At 43.9% G+C, this 23,966-nt stretch overlaps 1 protein-coding gene across 1 annotated transcript in view; it reads right to left on the bottom strand.

Moving 5' to 3' along the window:
* BTK (Bruton tyrosine kinase) overlaps positions 1–23,966 on the bottom strand; it is a 367,194-nt gene that overhangs the window by 207,139 nt on the left and 136,089 nt on the right. Inside the window, exon 3 of the mRNA XM_069748626.1 lies at positions 14,934–15,032. Within this exon, the coding sequence (XP_069604727.1) occupies positions 14,934–15,032 (99 nt within the window). The remainder of the gene's footprint in view (positions 1–14,933; positions 15,033–23,966) is intronic.

The following is a 23,966-nucleotide window of genomic DNA, read 5'->3' as shown; positions in this document are numbered from 1 at the left end:
CCCAGCTCCGGGACGGTATAACGGTATCAGTGAACACATTTTATAAGTGTTAAGTTCTGCGTGTGCAAAGAGCTAAAAAAAAAGAGCTACCTTTTCCTTGTGCAGCATTACTGCTGCACAAGATGGCTCTTTCAGTAACAAACGACGGGGGGGGGGGGGGACAGGTTCCCTTACATTTAGGTTGTTGTGCCAGCGTGGCGGTCGCAGGACACATTGCCGGCTACACAGCTGGGGATCAGCTGTCGTTACTGAAACCCAATAACACTGGGTCGTATGTTTTTACTGTGCAGCCTGCACTTCTGAGCCGCAACTGGCGGTGTTGGAGCCCAGGAATAGCAGTTCAGGTGGTAGAAAGATGAACACAGCAGGAGACCTGGATGACACCCAATTACTTAATCAGGCAGAGGAGTGGCAAATTCCTGCGAGATCCAGGCCTGGTTCATTTTCAGGAAAGTAAGCCGGTCAACGTTATCGGAGGATAGTCGCATGCGACGGTCTGTTAGTACACCACCTGCGGCACTAAAGACACGTTCCGATAAGACACTAGCCGCAGGGCAAGCCAGCACCTCCAATGCATACTGGCTTAGCTCTGGCCATGTATCCAGCTTAGAGACCCAAAACTTGAACGGGGAAGAGCCGTCTGGGAGTACAGTAAGAGGGCAAGCCATGTAGTCTGTCACCATCTGACGGAACCGTTGCCTCCTGCTGACTGGAGCCGCCGGTGATGGTGTAGACATTTGGGGCGGGCACACAAAAGTGTGCCAGAGTTGTGCCATACTGGGCTTGCCTTGGGCAGAGGCACTGCTTCTGCTCCCTCTTTGGGCAGAGCCTCCCCCACTGCCTCGACGCACTGAGCTGCTTTGTAAAGCACTAGCAGCACTCCTCTCAGTTGGACAGGAGAAGATGATGGAATTCACCAGTGTGTCGTGGTACTCCCGCAATTTACGCTCCCGGGTCAACGCAGGGATGAGGTTTTGGACGTTGTCCCGGTAGCGAGGATCGAGGAGGGTGAACACCCAATAATCAGGCATGTTGAGAATGTGGTCGATGCGGCGGTCGTTTCTCAGGCACTGCAGCATGAAATCCACCATGTGCTGCAGAGTGCCAACCGGCCCAGAAACGCTGTCCCCTGCTTGAGACATGATCTCTGCCCGCTCGTCATCACCCCACCCTCGCTGTACACACTGACCACTGGACAATTGTGTCGCTCCCTCCTCTGGACGGAGCTCTTCCTCCTCCATTGACTCCTCCTCATCCTCCTCACAAATTGGCCCCTGCGTACCCCTTTGTGAGGAACCACGTGGCGCTGACTCTCCAGAAGCTGATGGAAAAGGTGACTCCTCATCCTCCACCTCTTCCACCACATCATCCCTTAACCCTTGCAAAGTTTGCTGAAGCAGGCAGATAAGGGGGACAGTCATGCTGACTAGTGCATCATCTGCACTTGCCATCCGCGTGGAATAATCAAAAGGACGCAAAACCTGGCAGACGTCCTTCATAGTGGCCCACTCTGTGGTTGTGAAGTCTGATCGGCGCTGACTGCGACTTCTTTGCGCCTGATGCAGCTGGTACTCCATAACTGCTTGCTGCTGCTCACACAACCGCTCCAACATATGTAACGTGGAATTCCACCGGGTAGGTAGGTCACATATGATGCGGTGTTCCGGAAGGCGGAATCGGCGCTGCAGAGCAGCAATGCGGGATCTGGCCAAGCTGGAACGCCGCAAGTGAGCACACTCTAGGCGGACCTTGTGCAGCAGGGCATCAAGATCCGGATAGTCCCTCAGAAAACTCTGCACAACCAAATTGAGCACATGTGCCAGACATGGGATGTGAGTGAGGTTGCCAAGGGCCAAAGCTGCCACCAGATTTCGGCCATTGTCACACACTACCATGCCTGGCTGGAGATTCGCTGGCAGTAACCACACATCGCTCTCCTGCTTTATGGCATTCCAGAGCTCCTGCGCTGTGTGGCTTCGATGCCCCAATGAAACTAGTTTCAAGACGGCCTGCTGACGTTTGGCCACGGCTGTGCTCATGTCGGTCATAGGTAAACGTTCACGGGTCCATGTGGGGGTGGACTGTGACGGATCCTGCAGAGAGGAATCAGAGGAACTGGTGTAAGAGGAGGAGTCGATGCGTACAGACTGGATTCCTGCAATCCTTGGAGTGGGCAGGACACGTCCTGCGCCACTCGCACGATCTGTACCTGGCTCAACAACATTAACCCAATGGGCAGTGAGGGAAACATATCGCCCCTGTCCATGCTGACTGGTCCACGCATCGGTGGTGAGGTGGACCTTGCTACTGACGGCGTTCAGTAGCGCATGTTTTATGTTTGCCTCAACATGCCTGTGCAGGGCAGGGACAGCCTGCCTGCTGAAGTAAAAGCGGCTGGGCACCTTGTACTGTGGGACTGCCAATGCCATCAAGTCACGGAAGCTGTCAGTCTCCACCAGCCTGAACGAGAGCATTTCCAGGGACAACAGTTTGGCAATGCCTGCATTCAGAGCCTGTGCTCGGGGGTGGTTGGCCGAGAATGCCCGCCTTTTCTCCCATGCCTGTACTACCGATGGCTGTAGAGTAGACTGGGAGTGTGAGGATGACTGGGAAGGTGGTGCTGTGGGTGGAATTACACAAGGTCTCTGGGAGGAAGCCAAACCAGCTGTGCGTGAGCTGGAGGAAGAGGCAACACGAGCTGAAGAGGTGGTAGCTGCCGCTGTTGGTTGGCCTACATCTTCAGTGTGTTTCTGTAACTCCACCGCGTGCCTGGTCCGCACATGTTTCCACATATTTGTGGTATTGAGGTTGCTGACATTTTTCCCTCTTTTTACTTTATGATGACACAGCTTGCATTTGACAAAACAAATGTCATCTGCAACTGTGTCAAAAAAGGACCAGGCACTGCAAGTCTTGGGAGCGCCCTTTTTGGCTTTGGAAAGAGACAGGCTCCTAACGGGTGCCAAAGTGGAGGCTACAGGCTCCGCAGTCTTCCCCCTCCCTCTCCCTCTTTGGCCCGTAAGAGGAAGCTCTTCCTCTGAGCTGCTCCCACCACCTTCCTGTTCCTCACGCCACGATGGGTCAAGGACCTCATCATCTCCACTACCCTCTGCCACCAACTGCTCCTCCTGGGTAGTCTCAGCAGCACAGTACGCACGAGAAAGCGGCACCTGAGTTTCATCATCAGATGCGTACTGCGCTGTGGTCACCGGAGGCACTGGCCCACCTGCCTCTTCAGAGTCAGAGAGAAAAAGGTGTTGGGCATCACTGCACACTGCCTCTTCTTCCATTTCTCCAATGCTGCTTGGCTGGCCCCCTGTTTCCAAGCCAAGAGATTCAGAGAACAGAAGTAGAGACGGCTCCTGTCCTGGGCTCTCTGACTGCCTGGCCAATTTGGCAGGTGGTGAAGAGACAGATGGCTGCTCTCCAGTGCTCTGTGCCTGAGAGGATGTGGCACTAACTGAAGTCGATGCCGAGGCGTTAGCTGCCATCCACCCGACAACGGCTTCAATTTGGTCTTCACGCAGCAGCGGTGCACGGCGCTCTCCGACAAAGCTGCGCATGAAGGACTGTTCCCTGCTGAAACTGAGTGACGACGAGTCACCGGCGCCCGCAGCAGGCACAGAATCACCACGTCCTCTCCCTGCTCCTCTCCCTGCTCCGCGCCCACGCCCACGTGCCTTACTCCCTGCCCTCTTCATCTTGCTTGACAGATAAAGATAAGCAGAAAAGTACTAAGGCCTTAGTGTGCTTATTCCTGTAATGCTCCTCCTAACAGGTGTAAGAAACACTAATGTTGTAAATTGTGGACTAAACTTTATTATTTTTCAAATGTGGCCTACACAAGTGTAAGTTGTGTTTGGTGAACTTAACCTTTTTTTTGGTGCAGATCGGGCTACAGAGCTAGTTTAAATCACACGGAGACCGTGCAGACAGCCGTAAACGGCGCTGCAAGGCCAAGAAACCCTCCTCTAGGTTATCCTATATAGTGTTTTTCCACTATTTAGCTGGATACAAGTGGAAAGACACTAATAGGAATTTTTTTTTTTCAAATTTTAAACTGGCTGCACTATTTGAAAAAAAGGAAATTGTTTTTCAAGGTATGAGGCAGTAACGCACCCTGAGCTGAATCCAACCGGCTATGGCTGCACACAGACTACAGGGCGAGCTGCGCTCACACAGAGACCGTGCAGACAGCCGTAAACGGCGCTGCAAGGCCCCCAAAAAAACCTCTAGGTTATCCTATGTAGTGTTTTTCCACAATTGAGCTGGAGACTGGTGGAAAGACACTAATAGGAATTTTTTTTTTTTTCAAATTTTAAACAGGCTGCACTATTTGAAAAAAAGGAAAATTTTTCTCAAGGTATGAGCCAGTAACGAACCCTGAGCTGAATCCAACCGGCTATGGCTGCACACAGACTACAGGGCGAGCTGGGCTCACACGGAGACCGTGCAGACAGCCGTAAACGGCGCTGCAAGGCCAAAAAACCCTCCTCTAGGTTATCCTATATAGTGTTTTTCCACTATTTAGCTGGATACGAGTGGAAAGACACTAATAGGAATTTTTTTTTTCAAATTTTAAACAGGCTGCACTATTTGAAAAAAAGGAAAATTTTTCTCAAGGTATGAGCCAGTAACGAACCCTGAGCTGAATCCAACCGGCTATGGCTGCACACAGACTACAGGGCGAGCTGGGCTCACACGGAGACCGTGCAGACAGCCGTAAACGGCGCTGCAAGGCCCAAAAACCCCCCTCTAGGTTATCCTATGTAGTGTTTTTCCACAATAGAGCTGGAGACTGGTGGAAAAACACTAATAGGAAATTTGAGAAAAAATGTGCAGCAGGCTGCACTAAGAGCAAAAAAGAACAACTGTGTGAGGCAGTGTGAACCCCCCCTGAGCTGAATACAACCGGGTATATGGCTGCACACAGACTACAGAGTGAGCTGCACACACACACACACACACAGAGACCTTGCAGAACGCTGTTAAAACAGCGCTGCAAGGCAAGAGCAAGGTGAACAGTGAAGAACACACAGCGTTTTGCTAAATTAGCCTTTGGAAAGGAAAATAAAGCAATTAGCTAGCTCGACTGGCCCTCAGTTAGAACACAGCGTCCTGTCCCTAACTGAAATCACAGCAGAGTGAGCGCAAAATGGCGGCAGCACTTTTTTATAGTGCAGAGTGACATCATTTCAGCAGCCAATCCCAGCCTTGCCAGTACTTACATGCCCACCATGCTAAACAGGATGTGCCCACACTTTCATTCATTCCTCATTGGCTGCTGCGTTCAATTTGAATTCTGGGAACTTCCGATTCCGGTATCCGATACGCGGGAAGTATCGGAATTCAGTATCGGAATTCCGATACCGCAAATATCGGCCGATACCCGATACTTGCGGTATCGGAATGCTCAACACTAGTAGTGACCCAGTCGAGAGTGTGTCCTTCACGTTAAGTAATCCTTCATTGTGAGTAGCTTCTATACACTACAGCTCACTCTCTAACTGCCCCTCTACATTATCCCCTGCATTTGTGAGCTGTAATTCTCTATTTCTAGTCACCTCACCTCCATTCTAGATGCAATGCATTTCTCATTTGCTATGTTCTGGCGTCATCTAATGGCGAAAGTGTACAATGACTCATAATTATTGTTTTGTAAGGATCTGTGAATCCGGTGTCCTATTGGCCAGCTCCTAGTCACATGGTCAATAGGAGGAGCTGTTTTTCAGGCAAGCCTAGAATGTTCTTTAGTCTGAGGGATGCCCTCAGGGAGAGCAGAACACACTTGGAGGCTGTTTCCACTACAAAATCTCCTGGAGGCCTAAGAGCCTGAGTTCCCTCTAAAACCTCTATAGACATCATTCTAAAGTCTTTCTGACTGGAATCACCTCAGTTTTTACATTCGCCTATAAGTGACATCATTCTAAAGTCTTTCTGACTGGAATCACCTCAGTTTTTACATTCGCCTATAAGTGGCATCATTCTAAAGTCTTTCTGACTGGAATCACCTCAGATTTTACATTCACCTATAAGTGACATCATTCTAAAGTCTTTCTGACTGGAATCACCTCAGTTTTTACATTCACCTATAGGTGACATCATTTTAAAGTCTTTCTGACTGGAATCACCTCAGATTTTACATTCACCTATAAGTGGCATCATTCTAAAGTCTTTCTGACTGGAATCACCTCAGTTTTTTCATTCACCTATAAGTACTTGTGCACGTGCCGTGACACACTGTGGAGTTAACCCCGAGTACAGGCCAGTAACCTCTAATTGCTGCGTCTACCTCCTTCTGCAAGCTATCAAAAGACACTGTCGAGTGCTCTTAACCCTTATCCGGCTGAATAGGTACAATTGTAACTATTCCGTTTTAAAATTGCAATAACTTTTTTTTGAAAAGACGTAGAGGGCTGAAATTTCGTGACATCTCTACATTTTTGGTCCAGAATATATTGGCCAAATTTCAATAAAATATCTCCACCCGCTTCCGAGATAAGGGGTCGAGATCTTTTTGCATCCATAACAAGCTGCATAGGTACAAATGTACCTCATATATTTTGAATGAAGATAATGCAAGGGAAAAAGCATAAATTTTTTTTTAATGATAATGCTATTTAACTATTATAAACAAGTAAAAAACTGTTCATTTACATTATAAAAGAAAATGTAAGAAACTTTTTTTTATTGATTTTCTTTGCAAGTAATGCATGTTGGCTTTGCTACAGAGTGTTCATCGCAAATGGGTTTCACACAAACCACACAAGACTTTCTAGTCTTGCGTTGTTTTCGCCTCAGGTCTCTGCAGACATAGCAACTACCAACAACAGGGGAGGGTCCACGACTACCATGAGGTATTTTGGGGCCAGCTGCTGGCTGCGATGCTACCACAATGCATCGTCCAAGCACCATTTCTACTGCACCTCGAAGAAAATGGTTTCTCATTATCATTTTGTTTGTACTACGATCTTCAATTGCAATCATACACAGCTGATTTGTGAGATCTTTCAGGAACTTTCTTCGTTGATCCTTTGCCCTGAAGCTTGGATTGTGTTCTCTGTAGATGATGTAGGATGCTAACCCACTGACATCAATCATATTGTAGAAAAATGCCAAAGTCCAACGTGATGTTCGTCGTTTCACAGTGTACTCTCCCAACATTTTATCCATAACATCAACGCCACCTTTTGTTATGTTGTAGTATTTTATTATCTCTGGCTTGGCTGCTAGTGTCTCTTCAACTTCTCCCGTCATGTGCATAGATGATAGAAGCACGACTGATTTGTTCTTCTTTGGTACATATGAACAGACTGTTGCATCATGATTGTAGGCAAAATTTGTCGAGTATACAGGCCTTTCTTTGGCAGGCTGCATGTTGTTAGGTAGGAACCTTTTGTTTTTTCTCACTGTACCAACTAGTGTCATGTTCCAGGAGTTCAATACCTTAGCTAGTTCCATGGTTGTAAAGAAGTTATCGGTGGTGACATTTCTTCCAGAGCCTTTATACGAGCTCACTAGGTCCAATACTGTTCGTTCTCCAATGTTTACTTGTCGAGGACCATCAGTTGGTTTCCCAGTGTAGAGCTGACCTTGTAAAGGGTAGGCATTTGATGAGTCACAAGCCCAGAAAATCTTTATGCCATATTTAGCTGGTTTTGAAGGTATATACTGGGTAAATTTAGTATGACCTCTAAATGGAAATAATTGCTCGTCGACGGTGATACAATGATATGGCTTGTAGGCTCTCTCCAGATTACTGTTCAGCATTGTCCAGATGTCCCGTATTGGTGCAGCTTTATCTGTTTGCACACGTTCTGCACGTGTATTTTCGTTGTCAAACCTGATAAATCTGAGTATCATCTTGAAGCGGTCACGAGACATGGCTGCACGTATAAGAGGCAGAGCAGCAACATTCCACATTTCCTCCAGATTCTCTTTGTTGGCTCTGTGCACACCAGCAGCAATCAGTATGCCCAAAAATGCATGAAGTTCAGTTTCAGTAAATTGCTTGAATGTTTTTTGTGGTGGCCGTTTGGAAGAATCAGGAAAACGTTGTACCAGTTCGTTGTTGTAAGCATCACAAACTCTCTTGGCCTTTCGATTCGTTTCCCGTAATATGATGTCACACATCTCGGGAGTCATGATGGACTTGAATAGCTCTTTTGCTGTATATAGGTTGCTGATTGCTGCAGGGCCACCTCTTTGTCGTAGGACATTACGAGATTTTGTTTGTGCATTTGGCAGTGGATTACTGCACCATTGAGTTTCATCCTTAGCAGTCCAAATGTCGCCTGCACTTTGAGGCACAGAATCATCCTCAACACTTTCGTCTGATTCGTATTCATTTTCATGCTCTATGACCATTTCTTGTTCAATGTCTGAATCTTCTTCAGTAACATCCACTTGTGGTACATAGTTTTCATCATCAGATGGAACATATGGTTCATCCTCATGCTCAGAATCAGATTCTTCTAGCATTCGCATTATTTCGTCAGACGTAAATCTGTAAATATGAAAAAATGTAAAATAAATAATTTTCCGAAATACTACATTATTGGCTTTTCACAAAATTATACTAACCTGCAAACACGTTTTCTTGGATTATGGCGGAAACTAGATCCAGCATTACTATCACTCATGATGACTTGCTAGATGAATTTTGGCTTCGTATTTTGTGCTGAATATAAATAAAACATCGTAAAACAATATGTAGATACTAATTATTATCCATTTTTCGTATAAAAATTATACCTATAGTGATAAGTTTCATACAAAATATATGTAAGCCAAGTCCAGGCTGAAAGACAATTTGACTGTTCTGTCCCCACATAATGAGAATAAAGGTATAACTGGCTGTTAGATGCTGTGAGACTTTCCTACCTTCGTTTCCAAGAAATTGAAGACTTCACAAGCCTAGAAATGTGTGCTCACAGCAATGAGATGAACAGCAAAATGGCTAATGAGAGGAGGGAGGCAGGAAGACAAGTAGAAGCCACTCCCAGTTTGAATTAACTTAATTGACAGCAACATAAGTGACCAGTAACAACACTGAACAATATCAGCATAACATTTGTAGCTGAATGAACTTTAGTTTCTGAAACCAAGTAAAGTCTTCCCACAGTGGAGGTATATGTGAAGGTACAATTGTACCTATGCAGCCTGTTAAGGTTGTAAAATTATGCAGCCTGACAAGGGTTAAAGCTCCAGACCCCAATCACATCTCAACATCTAAGTGTGAACTGTAATTGCCGTGGACTGCCCATGAGAGACTGTTCCTTATTTATTCCAAGTTATAATTCCTGTTCCTGCTGAAGTAAAAGCAACTGTTATCCCCAAGACCGGTGTGTGTCATAATTTCTTCTGCTGCTGACACCGTGTGGGGGTAGATAGCAGGGAACGTTCGGCCTGGTCATTACATATGTATCATGTAAAAGACACTTGAGAAGATGCTTCAGGAAAGACACCTTTGGAGTTTTTCTGAAGCATCTTCACCTTGAAAAACTTGGCAGCTTCACCGACTAATTGAAGACATTGTGAGCGCGTATCCTAATATTTGTTTTAACATGTATCCAAGCAAATTGCCAAGTAATGGTTCCAAATGTGTTTAGGATATATAAGGTTTCTCAGCAGCTCATCTCTATTTGCCATGTTGGATACTGGCCATAACCCCAATGCGCAAATCTTTACGTTATACTATTTTGGTTTATTTTCCATGCTCCATTGCAAATACTGCCCAATATATGACTGTGTGAAAGAGACCTTAACAAAAGTATATTTATGGGACAGAGGTGGCCATACCATACCCTAAGCACCTAGTCCCCAGTCTAAGTCACAATAACAGTTTGCAGTAAAGTCCCCCATATCCATCTCCATGTGCTGTTGATAACGATTGTGGGCTGAGGTACCTTTGTAGCATCCATTACTGCAGCCCTGTGTAGCTCACACTTTTGATTCTAACTTCTGAACACCAAGAAAGCTGATGACTTTGAAGTCCTTATCAAGGGTGGACATAACAATGGAGCAACCAAGAGGGCCCAAGAGGTAAGGGGGCCACTATCACCTCCAAAGCAGGAAGCAGCTTTTGACACAAACACATTATTAGACTGCAAAGGGCCTATATACCCTTTTGCACAGGGGCATCTTCTATCTGTGTCTGTGTAATACAATATATTATATTCACATCTTATGCACGTGGATTTGATAGTAGATAACCAAAATACAGCTTTGAAAACATTAGAGAAGGAAGAACAGCTTTAACAGGAATTTATCTAGCACTGTCATTGTGAAAACTCCTAGTCTTCTTCAAAGAATTTTTGCCAGAATTCATAAATGAGCAAATTTCCATTAGTGTGATGATATCTTGATGAGGATTAGTCGTCAGTCAGAAGGGACAATTTTCCTGTTGCCTCTGCTGACTTGAAGGTGTCCGTTGTTATGGTAGACTAATTGAGTGTCCTCATGATTGAAAGTGAGACCTGCCATGAGACAGAACCTGGTGGTTGATTGTGTCCATTGGGCTATAGGAGAAAGGTCAAAGAAGTGGCTGCAGCCTGAGGTGAAGTGGAACCATGTAAGAATGCGTAAGACTCCATGCTGGGTTCACACAAGTGTATTTCACTGTCTTAACACGGACTGGCCGCTGGTGTCTTGATCCGAACTTACAGCCTCAAAGACACATATAAGGTTGTAAGACATGCCGCCAGACCTGACATTGAGGTCCGTATATTTGTTTGTGAACCCAACCTAAGCCTACAGTCCAGGGCTGGTGTCAGCACCCGGCACACCCAGGCAAGTGCCGGGGCCCTGAGCAGGCAGGGGGCCCACTCGCCGTTGGGGACACTGGCGCGATATAGTGCCGGCCCCCGCGAGTGGACCCCCCTCCACCTGCTTCGGGCCCCGGCACTTGCGATACTTACCTCTCCTGATTCCAGCGCTGCAGCGTCTTCCATCCTCTGACTGTGACGTTCAGGTCTTCCTGCTCTCTGTGCTGCGACAGCTCAGGCAGAGGGCGCACACTGGTGATGTCATCGCGCCCTCTGCCTGAGCTGTCGCAGCACAGAGAGCAGGAAGACGCCGACGGTGAGGAGTCCAGAGCAGAGTAGCGTCAGGCAACGAGAGGTGAGTATTTCATTTTTTTTTATATTTGGAGCAATATATGGGGACCATCAGAAGGGGCCCATATATGGAGTATCATATGGGGCTAATTCTATATGGAGCATCTTATGGGGCCATAATATAGGGAGCATCTTATGAAGCCAATTCTATAGGGAGCATTATATGGGGCCAATTTAATATGGAGCATCTTATGGGGCCAATTAGATATGGAGCAGTATATTGGGCCAATAATATATGAAGCATGTTATGGGACTAATTATATATGGAGCATTTTATATGGCCAATTATATATGGAGCATTATATGGGATCCATTCTGTAAGGAGTATTATATGGGCCCATTCTGTATGGAGCATCATATGGGGCCCATTCTGTATGGAGCAATATATGGGACTCAGTATACTGAATGGGGCCGATCATATACTGTATGGAGAAATATATGTGGATCATTATGCTGTATGGAGCATTATATGGGGTCAATTCCGTATGGAGCAATATATGCGGCTCATTCTGTATGGAGCACTCTATGGTGCCCATTATACTGTATGGAGCATTATATGAGGCTCATTATTCTGTTTGGAGCAATATACGGGTCTCATTATTCTGTATAGAGGACTATGTGGTGCAAATTATACTGTATGGAGCACTATATGGGGCCATTATACTGTATGGGGCAATATATGGGGCTCATTATTCTGTTTGGAGCAATATATGGGGCTCATTATTCTGTATAGAGGACTATACTGTCCGGTTTCTGAGCTAATGTAGAATGTACAATAGATATCACTCATGTAATGTAAGAAGTAAGTGAAATCTTTGGCATTGTACTACACCTATATTTCTCTGCCGTATCGGTGCATTATGAATTGTGGTGTGTTAAAGGGGCCCACTGGGACTCTTTCGCCCAGGGCCCATGAAAACCTGCAGCCGGCCCTGCTACAGTCACATATCCATGTCTAATATTTTGCATCCATGAGAAATAGATTGTTTTAATCTCATGTCAGAGTGCTGTCCGAGAAAGAGATGGACATAACTTGGAAGTGTACAACGGATGTGTGAATGTAGCCCAACGTCTCATTCATGTTTCATGTATGATAGAAAACTTACCCGTTATAGTCTATGGCATTGTTCACATGTTCCTGAGTTTTGCAAACCCTGTGTCTGTTCAAAAGTCAGAGAGATATGTCCAGTTTATTATCAACATCATGGATTGCCACGTTCACAGGGTCAGTATTTTATATCAGTATTTATTGGCCCAAATCAGAAAGGGAACTATCAGAGAAAAAGTATAATAGAAACATGTGCACAGTGGAGTAACTAGAGTCCGATAGGTCCCGATGCAAGTTTTGGACCTGACTCCGCAACCCTCATGTTGATCAGATGTAAAGGCCCTTGTTGCATTCTAAATCCTGTAAGAACATACAAACTGCACCTCCTACTTCATTATGTAGTAATGTCCCCATCTTGGACTCCTTCGTGTTATATATATCTACTATATAATTGTCTAAGGGTCACTTCCGTCTGTCTGTCTGTCCAGAATATTCATTGGTCGTGGCCTCTGTCTGTGATGGAAATCCAAGTCGCTGATTGGTCTCGCCAGCTGCCTGTCATGGCTGCCGCGACCAATCAGCTACAGCCACAGTCCGATTAGTCCCTCCCTACTCCCTTGCAGTCAGTGCCCGGCGCCCGCTCCAAAACAATTACACTTCTGTGAAATCAACCTGTCCAGTTATGAAGCAACACCGATTGTGAATCCATTTCTCCTGCTGTTGTGCAAATGGAACAGACAACAAGTAGAAGTAATAGGCAATTAGCAGGACAACCCCTATAAAGGAGCTGTTCTGCAGGGGTGACCACAGGCCATTTTTCTGTTCTCATTCTTTTGGCTGTTGTTTAGGTCACTTTTGCCTTTTGTTATTGGTCTCACCCCTAGAAGAACTGTACAGTGGCATGAGGCGGTGTCTACAACACAGAGAAATTGCTCAGGTAGTACAGCTCATCCTCCAGGATGGCACATCAATGTGATCTGGGGCAAGAAGGGTAGCTGTGTCTGTCAGCACAGTGTCCAGAACATAGAGCAGATACCAGGAGACAGGTCAGTACACCAGGAGATGTGGAGGGACCATAGGAGGGCAAAAGTCCAGCAGCAAGTCTGCTACCTCCTCCTTTGTGCAAGGAGGAACAGGAGGAGCAGTGCCAGAGCCCTGCAAAATCACCTCAAGCAGGCCACTAATATCCATGTATAACCCCAAAAAATGTATTCAAAGAAATATGTATGCAAAATAATCCATTGTTAATGTATATAAAACATGATTACACAAAAGTTCATATATTAAAACATGATAACACAAAAAGGGGGAACGATAAAAAACAAAATATAAAATCTCAATGTATGCAGGGTGCAGGATATGTCAACTGAATTGGCAAATGGTAGATCAAGCAATAAATGAAATGTACATAATATGAAACAAAATTAATAGAGACTGCTGAACATAATTATCCACTAATGGTAAAATCATATATAATAAGAAAGTTCACAGTGCAAAAAAATAAATGATGTAAATAAATACCAATGTGGATGAAATAATGTAAAGAATATATGATAAATATATGACAATGTAAATAAATATAAGGCAGATATTCAACTTAAATATTTAATGGTCGAAAAAGTAAATCTGTAACAGAAATTTATATTGATCACCAAAAAGGTGCATAGTGCAATAATAGCATTAGAACCTCAGTAGCCAGCAGTACAACATGATAATCTACAGAAAGGAATTCGGTGAAGAAAGTACATTATAATAACTCAATACCAACCAAGATAACACACCACTCCAACGTGCGTTCCGCTTTTTGCACTGTGCACTTTCTTATTATTCATGTATTTTACCATTAGTGGATAAATATGGGATATTAATTTTGACTTACATTGATCATTTTTATGTTTTATTGTTTTCAGTGCATTCCATTATGTAATGAAAAAAAGATTTGCCAATGGAATATTTCATTCAGTGATGTGGTACTTTAGTGTTTCCTTTATTTTTTTTGAGCAGTGTATATGTCCTCCATCCTGGTATACTGTATGTGTCTGTCATTGTGGCCCCAACCTGAAATACATGTCCTCAGTCCTGGTATATATGTGCCATTTCCTTTCCCCACCCTGGTATATAATGTATATCTCCCATCCTGGTATATATGTCCTTATATCCTGGTACATATATATTCCCTATCCTGGGCCTGCATGTGAACCAGTTCTGCATTTTTCACTCACTCCTGGGTTTAACTTTCAAATATTGGTATGACATACTAATCATGTGAACGTGGCCTTAATACTAGTCTGTGGGTCTCTGAACATTCACATGGATGCTATCAGTGTGATGTCCATGACACATGGACCAAAAGCTGATTAAAATTGGTTCCATATCACTGATGAAACTCGACCATTTTTTGGCATGTGTGAAAAAATCACTGATGTCTGAATGGAGGCCTTAGGCTACGTTCACACTTGTGTATTGGGGCATTGCGGATTGCTGCGTGCTTCCTCCCTGAAGCTCCGCCTACATATCCGCATACATCTGCATACATCCACATGTCTTGCGTACCCAATGTTAAAGATAGGTACGCAGGACGCATGCAGAAGTAGGGGGACCTAAGCGGAAGAAGTGCAGAAGTGGGCGGAACTTCAGGTAGGAAGTACTCAGCCATGCACCAAGCCCCGGTGCGCAAGTGTGAGTGTAGCCTTAGAGCCAGCAGAAGAGGCTGGTGAGTGATTATGAGAGAGATTAGAAAATAAATAATTTTTAAACAGCTGCCTTACCGGAATTTGTCTTTCTAGAGGAGGGTTTTCTTCAGGCTCTACACACTCCACACAAAGGACCTTTTCTAGATCTACTGATCCCTTCTTCGTTCCTCGGCGCTGTAAATAAAACATCCAACAAAATTTCGTTCACAATTTGAGAGATTCAGAACAAATTATTTGTTTTCCACAGAGTAAGGGCTCATGCAGACATCCGTGGATCTTGGTCCGATCACGACACGCAATGCACGGACTGGCCACAAGTCTCCCAAATGGAGCTTGACAGCTTCATATATTTTGTATGAGGTTGTCACTCTCCGGTCAAAAAAGCCATGGCCAATCTGTGCATTGCAGTCCATGAAATAAAAAGGATCCAAGGATGCATGAGCCCTTATGGTCACAATATTTTCAATTTACATGGTTATCAAAGTTTGGGGCTGCACAATGTAAAAAGGGTGTTGGAAAGCTAGTGTCGGTTCACAGGCAGGCAACTACATTATTACAAGGGATGGAAGACTGTTCATCACATGTCCAATTTGTTCGTAAGCGAGAAGTTGACTCAATCTTTTCTTTATGAGTCTGTGAGTGCCACACTAAGCATGGAGAAAAGCAAGAGGAGAAGAGAACTGTCTCAGGACTTGAGAAACACAATTTTCAAAAAATATCAACAAGCTCAAGGTTACAAAAGTCCATCTCCAGAGATCTTGATGTTCCTTTCTCCACGGTACGCAACATAATCAAGAAGTTTACAACCCGTGGCACTGTGGCTAATCTCTTTGGACATGGATGACAGAGAAAAATTTATGAAAAGTTGCAATACAGGATAGTCTGCATGGTAGATAAGCAGCCCCAATCAAGTTCCAAAGAAATTCAAGCTGTCCCACAGGCTCATGGTGCATCAGTTCTAGACTACAGTTTGCCAAAATGAGTAAGCCAAATCCTTCTGGGAAAGCATCCTCTGGACAGATGACACCAAGATAAAGCTTTTTGGTAAAGCACATCATTCTGCTGTTTACTGAAAACTGAGTGAGGCCTACATAGAAAAGTACACAGTACCTACAATGAAATATGGTATCAATTCAAAGATGTTTTGAGGTTGTTTGCTGCCAGTGGCACTGGGTGCCTTGACTGTGTGCAAGGCATCATGAAATCTGAAGATTACCAACGCATTTTTGGTCGCAATGTAGTGAACAGTGTCAGAAAGCTGGGTTTGCATCCCAGGTCATGGGTTTTCCAACAGGGCAATGACCCCAAACATACTTCAAGAAGAAGAAGAATTAAAATTATTATTAGTGGCGCTCTTATACTTCCTGAAAACCACTGCAAAGTTACAGTCTCAACCATATACACCCAGAAAAATAATATTAACCCATTACTTGCCAAATTAGCAATTTTCATTTTTTTTTTTTTAATGACAGATTTTTAATGATTTGGGTCCTAATGAATCAGAAACATAATTTGCAAAATTATTTCAAGTACGGATTTTTCAGAAAAGGGCGTCCCAATATTCAATTAAAAATGACAATGACATGATTTCCTATTTTGAAAACATTCATTTTACAAACACAACACAAAAAAATGGACCTACTTATAAAAATTATAAAATCTTAGTTGCTAGAAGCTAAAGATTAGGCGTCCAAAAAAAAGGACATTGGTAGATAATGTGTTAAAATAAAGAAAAACTTGCGCTGGTTACAGGGTTCGTATTTTATCCTGCAGTGCTCTTATATTAATTATCTATATATATATATACAGATTAGATCAATACATTTTACCTTTTCTGTAGAAAGTTAAAGTGGAAAAAATTCTTCCTACATAACGGTAGAGAGTAGTGCCTTCAACAAGGGCTACAGGAAGATGATTTGGATAGCTTTCAAGCTCTAGTTGGGCTTTTAGAGGAGAATGCACAAAGAACAGACACAGGTAAAGGTCCCTTCACAAAGCTAAAAAACAGGAGCGTGAAGATGCCACCACAGAGTGAAACAATGAATATTGATATCTTCTTACAATTGGTTGAGAGGGACCTTAGAAAAATCAAAGCTCATGATGTGAACACTTTGTATAATCTCACCAATATAGAGAGGGAAGCATTGGAGGCTCTCAAAGGGAATGACCAGGTTATAATTAAAGCATCCGATAAGGGTGGTAACCTGGTCATTATGGACCATAAAATATTCCGGGAAATGTGCCATAACATCCTACAAGATAGGAGCACATATGAAATCTTGTGCTCCGATCCAACAGGAGCCTATAAAACGGAATTGAAGGAGATCCTCAATGAGGCCTTGACCAATGGACTTGTGTCTAGATCTGAATTTGATTTTTTGCTCCCTAAGTTTCCCCTACAGGCCACCTTCTATACCCTACCTAAAATACATAAGGGGGTGACCCCCCTGAAGGGACGGCCCATTGTGTCGGGTGTGGACTCCCTTACCCAAAACTGTGGTCTGTATCTGGAGGAGATCCTAAGGCCTTTTGTCACCGCCATTCCCTCATATCTTAGGGACACCACAGATCTATTGCAGAAACTAGAGGGTCTGGAACTTGATGGCAATTTTTTGTTGGGGTCAATTGATGTGGAAGCCCTTTATAGTAGTATCCCACATGAAGTGGGTTTGAGGGGAGTTTCATATTTTCTCCAACAGAGATCGGTGGCCTGTAGGGAACATAACAGCTTTGTGATGTCTCTATTAAAGTACATTCTTACCCACAATGCATTTAAATTTGACGGTAAGTACTACCACCAGCTCAGGGGCACTGCGATGGGGTGCCCCTGTGCCCCGTCGTATGCAAATTTGTCCCTGGGCTGGTGGGAGGAAACTGTCGTCTTTGGGGATGAGAAAAAATGGTGGAATGAATTTGTAGCAATATGGCTCAGATTCATAGACGACGTCTTTGTCATCTGGACGGGCACCATTGATCAGTTCAACAACTTCATCACAGAGCTGAATTGTAATCAGATCAGTCTGAGGTTCACCTCGGAAATTCAAAAAGAGGAATTGGCTTTTTTGGATGTCCTGATAAAGAGGACACCAAATGGAAGTCTAATGACGAGCATATACCGCAAACCAACGAGCACCAATAGTCTGCTGAACTGGAATAGTCATCACCCGATCCCCCTTAAAAAGGGGATCCCAAAGGGCCAGTTCTTTAGACTGAGGCGGAACTGCTCGGAAACTGGGATGTTTCACAGCCAAGCAAAGGATATGTTCAATAGGTTTAGAGAGAAAAATTATCCTCCATATGTGCTGCACACGGCATACACAACCGCGGCTAACATCAATAGACAGAAATTGTTACAAAAAAAGAAAGACCCAATAGAAAACGATATCATCAGGATCATAGGCACCTTCGATTGCCAACATCAGAGGGTGAGAGATGTTCTCAATAAACATTGGGACATCCTGAGAATGGACCCGGACCTGAAGGATCTATTGGGCCCACGTCCAGACATCACCTTTAGGAAGGGGAGATCTTTGAAGGACTCGCTAGTTCATAGCCACTATATGAAACCAAAATTGGGTGGTACATGGCTAGAGAGAAGACCTTGCGGGTTCTATCGGTGTGGTAACTGCCAATTCTGTAAGGTAATGACTCCCAATAAATCCTTTAGTAGTTCCTCCTCAGGGCAGTGCTTCTTTCAACGTGATTTTTCCAATTGCAAATCAACGGGGGTGGTGTACAGGGCTTCGTGCCCTTGCCCCCTGGACTATATCGGGAAAACAAAAAGAGAGTTTCGAAGGCGTGTGGGGGAACATCTGGGGGATGTAAGACATGAGAGGGACACTCCACTGGCTAGACACATGAGATTAAAACATCCACAGGATTTTTTGAATATAAAATTCACTGTAATAGAGGTGGTAAAGCCCAACCCGAGGGGAGGGGACCTCGATAAAATCATTTTACAGAGAGAATGTGAGTGGATTTTTAGGATGGACTCAATTAGCCCAAAAGGCCTTAATGAACAACAATCCTTTGCATGTTTTTTGTAGCATGTCTATGATCTTCTGGTGCCCGCTGTTTGCCTGGATTTGTATTCTTCACAAAATTATACATTATACATAATTTATTCTGGATAAGGAAAGTATGGGACATTTTCTTTTGCTATAAGTTAGGTGTTTCTCATGTTCTACCCTATTTCTATGCCCCGTGTAGTGGGGGTGATACACAGATCAGTGTGTGTGATAGTTGGAATAGAAATCCTCAGTTTTTAGCGTTCGCATATTGGAACTAGACCTGTTAGGATTAAATGGAATTTATGTATTTATGTACTTTTTTGATACGCAGAGGTCTCTGAAGAATCCTGGGGGGACCGGGTATTGGGGATGTCCATCCTCTATATGTACTTCAAATGTTCTTGTGGTGGAATGATATGTCCATGTAGGGGGTGTGAGGTTGCTAGTCGAGGAGTTGCCTTACACTACTATTTATGGCACCCCACTACATATGACAGATACTTTTGGATATTGACACAGAGTGCTGGGATCCGGTCTGTATGTATGCAGCAAACGCAGCCTATCTTTAGATATGGATGGACTGCCCCTTGTTTTTATCATATACCCATCCTGTAGCAGAGCTCCGGGTGACACGGAGCATGCGGCTTAGGTCGCGGAATCGCAATAATGGCTCCTCCTTTTAATCAATCATCAATCAAGACTGCGCCTCTGAGAGGAGGGTTTTGGTCCAGATATGCGCAGCCGCAGATAAGACTATCTGGGCTGCGCGTCGGTCTTTGCACACGCCCACTTTATATCTGAGATCCGGGCGACACGTAGCTTGTTGCTTAAGCTGCGCAATCGTAGAAAATCATCTCCGTCCAACCAATCAGGACGGCACTTTGGAGAGGAGGTTGTCCTATAGGTGCGCGCAGCCGCAGCAAGGCAAAAGGGCGGTGTTTTTTGCCGTTGTATACGCCCACTCTCGATCAGAGCTCAAACTGGTATGTACGAGCTGCGTAACTGCAGCAATGTTTTTCCCGGTCCACCAATTAGGATTGCGCCCCTCAGGGGAGCGCAGGCGCAGGTGACGATACACTTATTGCCAGTATTTGGTACGAGGTGACACGCATATTGCGGTCCACGGTGCGCAACCGCAGAGACAGTTCCCTGCTTCACCAATCAGAGCCGAGCATCCATTCTGCTTCCGGATCTACACAGGAAGTGGAGGGTGGCGCGGTTTTCCGGCGGACTTTGTTTAAAACTGAGGTAATATTCATCAGAACCCTTTAGACATCTTTGCACCATCGAGAAACATGATAAGAAATCGGGCCTCCTGATGAGCCAGCGAGGCGAAACGCGTTGAGGCTATTAGGAACAGTGGGCTGACGGCGCAGAATGTTATGATGAGTATCGCTATATATATATGCCTGTATTTGTCAATGGATTTTGGGGCATGAGGCATGATATGTTCATCTGCATTTGTTATGGTGGGGTGGAGTTTTGCAGTGGCATGCCCCCCACAGGTTTGATTGAAGCACAGGCAGTATCATCTGCTCAAGTGTGTGTATTTGTCGCCACATAGGTCACACATCATACGTGAGGGTGGCAACATGCGACTGTCAATAGCCCTCTGCATGTTCTCTTATTGTTTTTAACTCACAGGTGTGGGGTTTGAGGCTTCCCTAGATATAGTTGTTATATGTCTAGCTTCGAGGGGTACCTTCAGTACACCATTGTGTGGGTAGAGGGACCCTTTGGGGATCATTAGGGTTTATCAGGGACCCTAGGGTTCAGCCGACGCGGAGCGGGGGCGCCACATCGTTCCCCATAGGGTGCCAACCCCCGCTGTTAGGTAGGTGTGACCTAGGTATATTCTAGGGATTTGTCTTTTTTCCCCTCCCTAGTTTTTTCACGGTGTTTTTGTGTTTTTTTGTATATATTTTTTCTTGGTGCAGCCACAGGTTGGTGGCATTTTTAATCAAGTTTAATAAAGATTTTTTTCTGGGTCTATATGATTCCTACCTTATGTATGGGCAATAGATCCTGATGATTAAAGTGCCTTGGTGCATATGGTGATGTCCTAAATAATAAAACTGAATGAATCTTATATAAGACCATAAACCTTCTATTAAAACGTATCTAAAACGAGTATGAATTCAGCGAACATATTTGTATACTTAAGATACATAAGATACATAAGAGCACTGCAGGACAAAATACGAACCCTGTAACCAGCGCAAGTTTTTATTTATTTTACTACTTCAAGAAGAACCCAGAAATTGATGGAAACAAAGCGCTGGAGAGTTCTTTGGTCGCAGGTCATTACTTGTCATTTTAATTTCGAGTGCACTAATACGGCTGCCACCATTTAGCTTTCCTAACTTTCTGTGTTCAGAGTTCTGGCAGCAATGAGTCCAGATCTAAATCTCAGTGATCACCTGCGGAGAGATCTTAAAATTGCTGTTGGGAGAAGACGCCTTCACATATGAGAGACCGGGAGCAGTTTGCAAAAGAAGAGTAATTATAAATTCCAGTTGAGAGGTGTAAGACGCTTGTGGACGGTTATAGGAAGAGATTGATTGCATTTATTTATTCCAAAGGGTGCAACCAAATATGAAGTTCAATGTACCAACAATTTTGTCCGGCTCATTTTGGGGGTTTTGTGTAAAATTATATCCTGTTTGCCTTTTTTTCTCTTTTTTTGTGTTGTTCCAATACACATAAAGGAAATAAACATGTGTATAGCATAACATGTGTAGTTCCAAACATTTTCTGGGAGAAATACTTCATTTTCTGGAACAGTTTCAAGGGTGCCAACACTTTCAGCCATGACTGTATTTAAAACCTGTATCCCATAAATACATACACAAGCACAGATAAAAATCAATCCCACTGTATGGGAAAAGGCCTACAGCAGGGCCAGACTGGCCATCTAGCAATTCTGGCAAATGCCAGAAGGGCCTCTCTGGTCATGGACCGCCTTGTCTGCTACATTGTTAACAGAATCGGTGTTCTCAAGACACCCATACAGTTAAGAGTTGTAAAGGAGCACAAAGTCGCTGACTCCGTCACTCACCCCAGCAGGCCACGTGAATAATTAAAATGATTGGTCTTGTAGAAAATCTTGATTTCCTCCATCCAGGGTAATAGTAGTAATATATCCCATCTGGTGCTTGGGGGACGGGGACAACATGGGCCTGTGTGATTTTAAATGACAGGCCTGACTTTCAGTCCCAGTCCGTACCTGCTGACAGTGATCAGTCCAAGACAATATAGTCTTAAACCGATCAAGCAATGGCCATTGTGTTTTCACATTTCCTGGAGGCAATGATAGCCCTGTTGTCTTGCTATTAGGGACATTTCCGCTAATGAATCTGGAAGGAGGTTTGTAGGGTCAGTCCAGGGCCACTCAGCACATGAGGGTCAGCTGTGGACAGCCCTTGTAAGAGTGGTAGTCTTTGGGATTGCCAAGAGTCAGTTGGGTTTTATAGGAACCTGTAGGGCTAATACCTGGAATCCTCCTAATCTTGCGTCAGGAACCATGAGAACAAGGACCATTCATGACTACTCCACTGGTTTTATATTGGGTGATATTATTCCATTTATTCCTTTTTTTGTCAATTTCAAGTATTATTGCCGGAATGGTTAAGGAATTACTCATTGGAGTAATGTCAATTATGTTGGTAGGGTTTTGAGTGATTTGAGACTAGTCTATATTGTCTTGGACTGACCACGGTCAGCCTCGTCCCATACAGGGAGATTGATTTTAACTGTGCTTGTGTGTATTTATTCATGGGATACGGATGGTCCGGTTTTAAATAGATAGGTGATTATTTGTAGTAATATTCAGTAAAAGTGAAGTTTTACATGTTTGCCTTTCTTGCTTCTATGCACAATGGAAGGGGGTGACAGTAAGATGCAGAAGCTGAGATTAGAGCCATATGGAATCCCAGCCGGATCAAGGAACTCTTAACCCCTTCCACACCGAGTGAAAATCAATCAGAACCACTTAAGATAAACGCCAAGCGGACTCCGAAGAGAACCTGCGATTTGCCAATCTCTGCGACCTTCTGATCCCAGATACCCCAAAGGTCTCTGCCGGATGCGGCACACTCGTGACACTATCCTGGGCTGATAGCGAAATTTTACGTCGCTTCTAAAATTTGGAGAATGGGAAGAAAAATGGACGAGATCTCTTAGAATATAGTTTAAGCTGTATTTATTAAATATGAGATAGTATTCATATATTTCATTTTCTGAATATCGGAAAATGTGATAAATTTTAAATGATGAATGTTAAGATTTTATACATTTTCATAAAGATATATTGCTTAACACCAACCACCTCGTTTACCTGGAAGGGCATTATGCGCACCAGTAAATGTGGACCATTTTGTATGAAATCATGTATTATAGTGCTGGTTCTGGTCTACAATATAACATTATCACATGACGTTCTTTTCCCGGTGGTCCAGACTCTGCTTTGTCCACCCATGCACTGAACAATATAAAACTCTTCTTAAGAGAAACTGAGTAGGGTTTTGCATTATGATAATAACTGTACAAAGGGATATAGTCACATATTCAAAGTTGTAGTTATGCAAATATTACAAAACCAAATATGTCCAGCTTTGTGCTATATTTTGCTCTGTCCTATGTGCTACACTGTTTTGCATTACACATACCCAGAAAATCACTCTGGGCTTTCATACAATTAGCATTTGCATACATATATTTCTTCATTGTATAAATAGTACAGTATGTAAATATGAACACTTACTTATGACAGTAGATACTTTCTTTTTCAGATGTGTGATAGTTAAATTCTTGAAGTTAATCTGTCAGTGATCGTCCCTCCTGAGCCGTCTACAGGGTCATGTAGGTCATAGGAAGCTGAATAAAATGACACCTTGATACCTGTGATCTGATGTCTTACTCCAGAGAAATCCACATTTTTCTTATATCTAGATGAGCTGGTTAGATCTCTGGGCCGGACATAGATCTCCCTGAAGATCTGCTTCCAGAGTTTATTTTAAATGATAGTGATGTTACCAGTGTTAGACATGTAGATTAGCAGAGCGGACTGTCAGTCATTACATGACTCACACTGGTAAAG

The sequence above is a fragment of the Ranitomeya imitator genome, chromosome 2 (genome assembly GCF_032444005.1).
Source record: "Ranitomeya imitator isolate aRanImi1 chromosome 2, aRanImi1.pri, whole genome shotgun sequence".
NCBI classification, from domain to species: domain Eukaryota; kingdom Metazoa; phylum Chordata; class Amphibia; order Anura; family Dendrobatidae; genus Ranitomeya; species Ranitomeya imitator.
The sequence above is the reverse complement of the archived record's forward strand: the minus strand, read 5'-3'. Positions and strand labels throughout refer to the sequence as shown.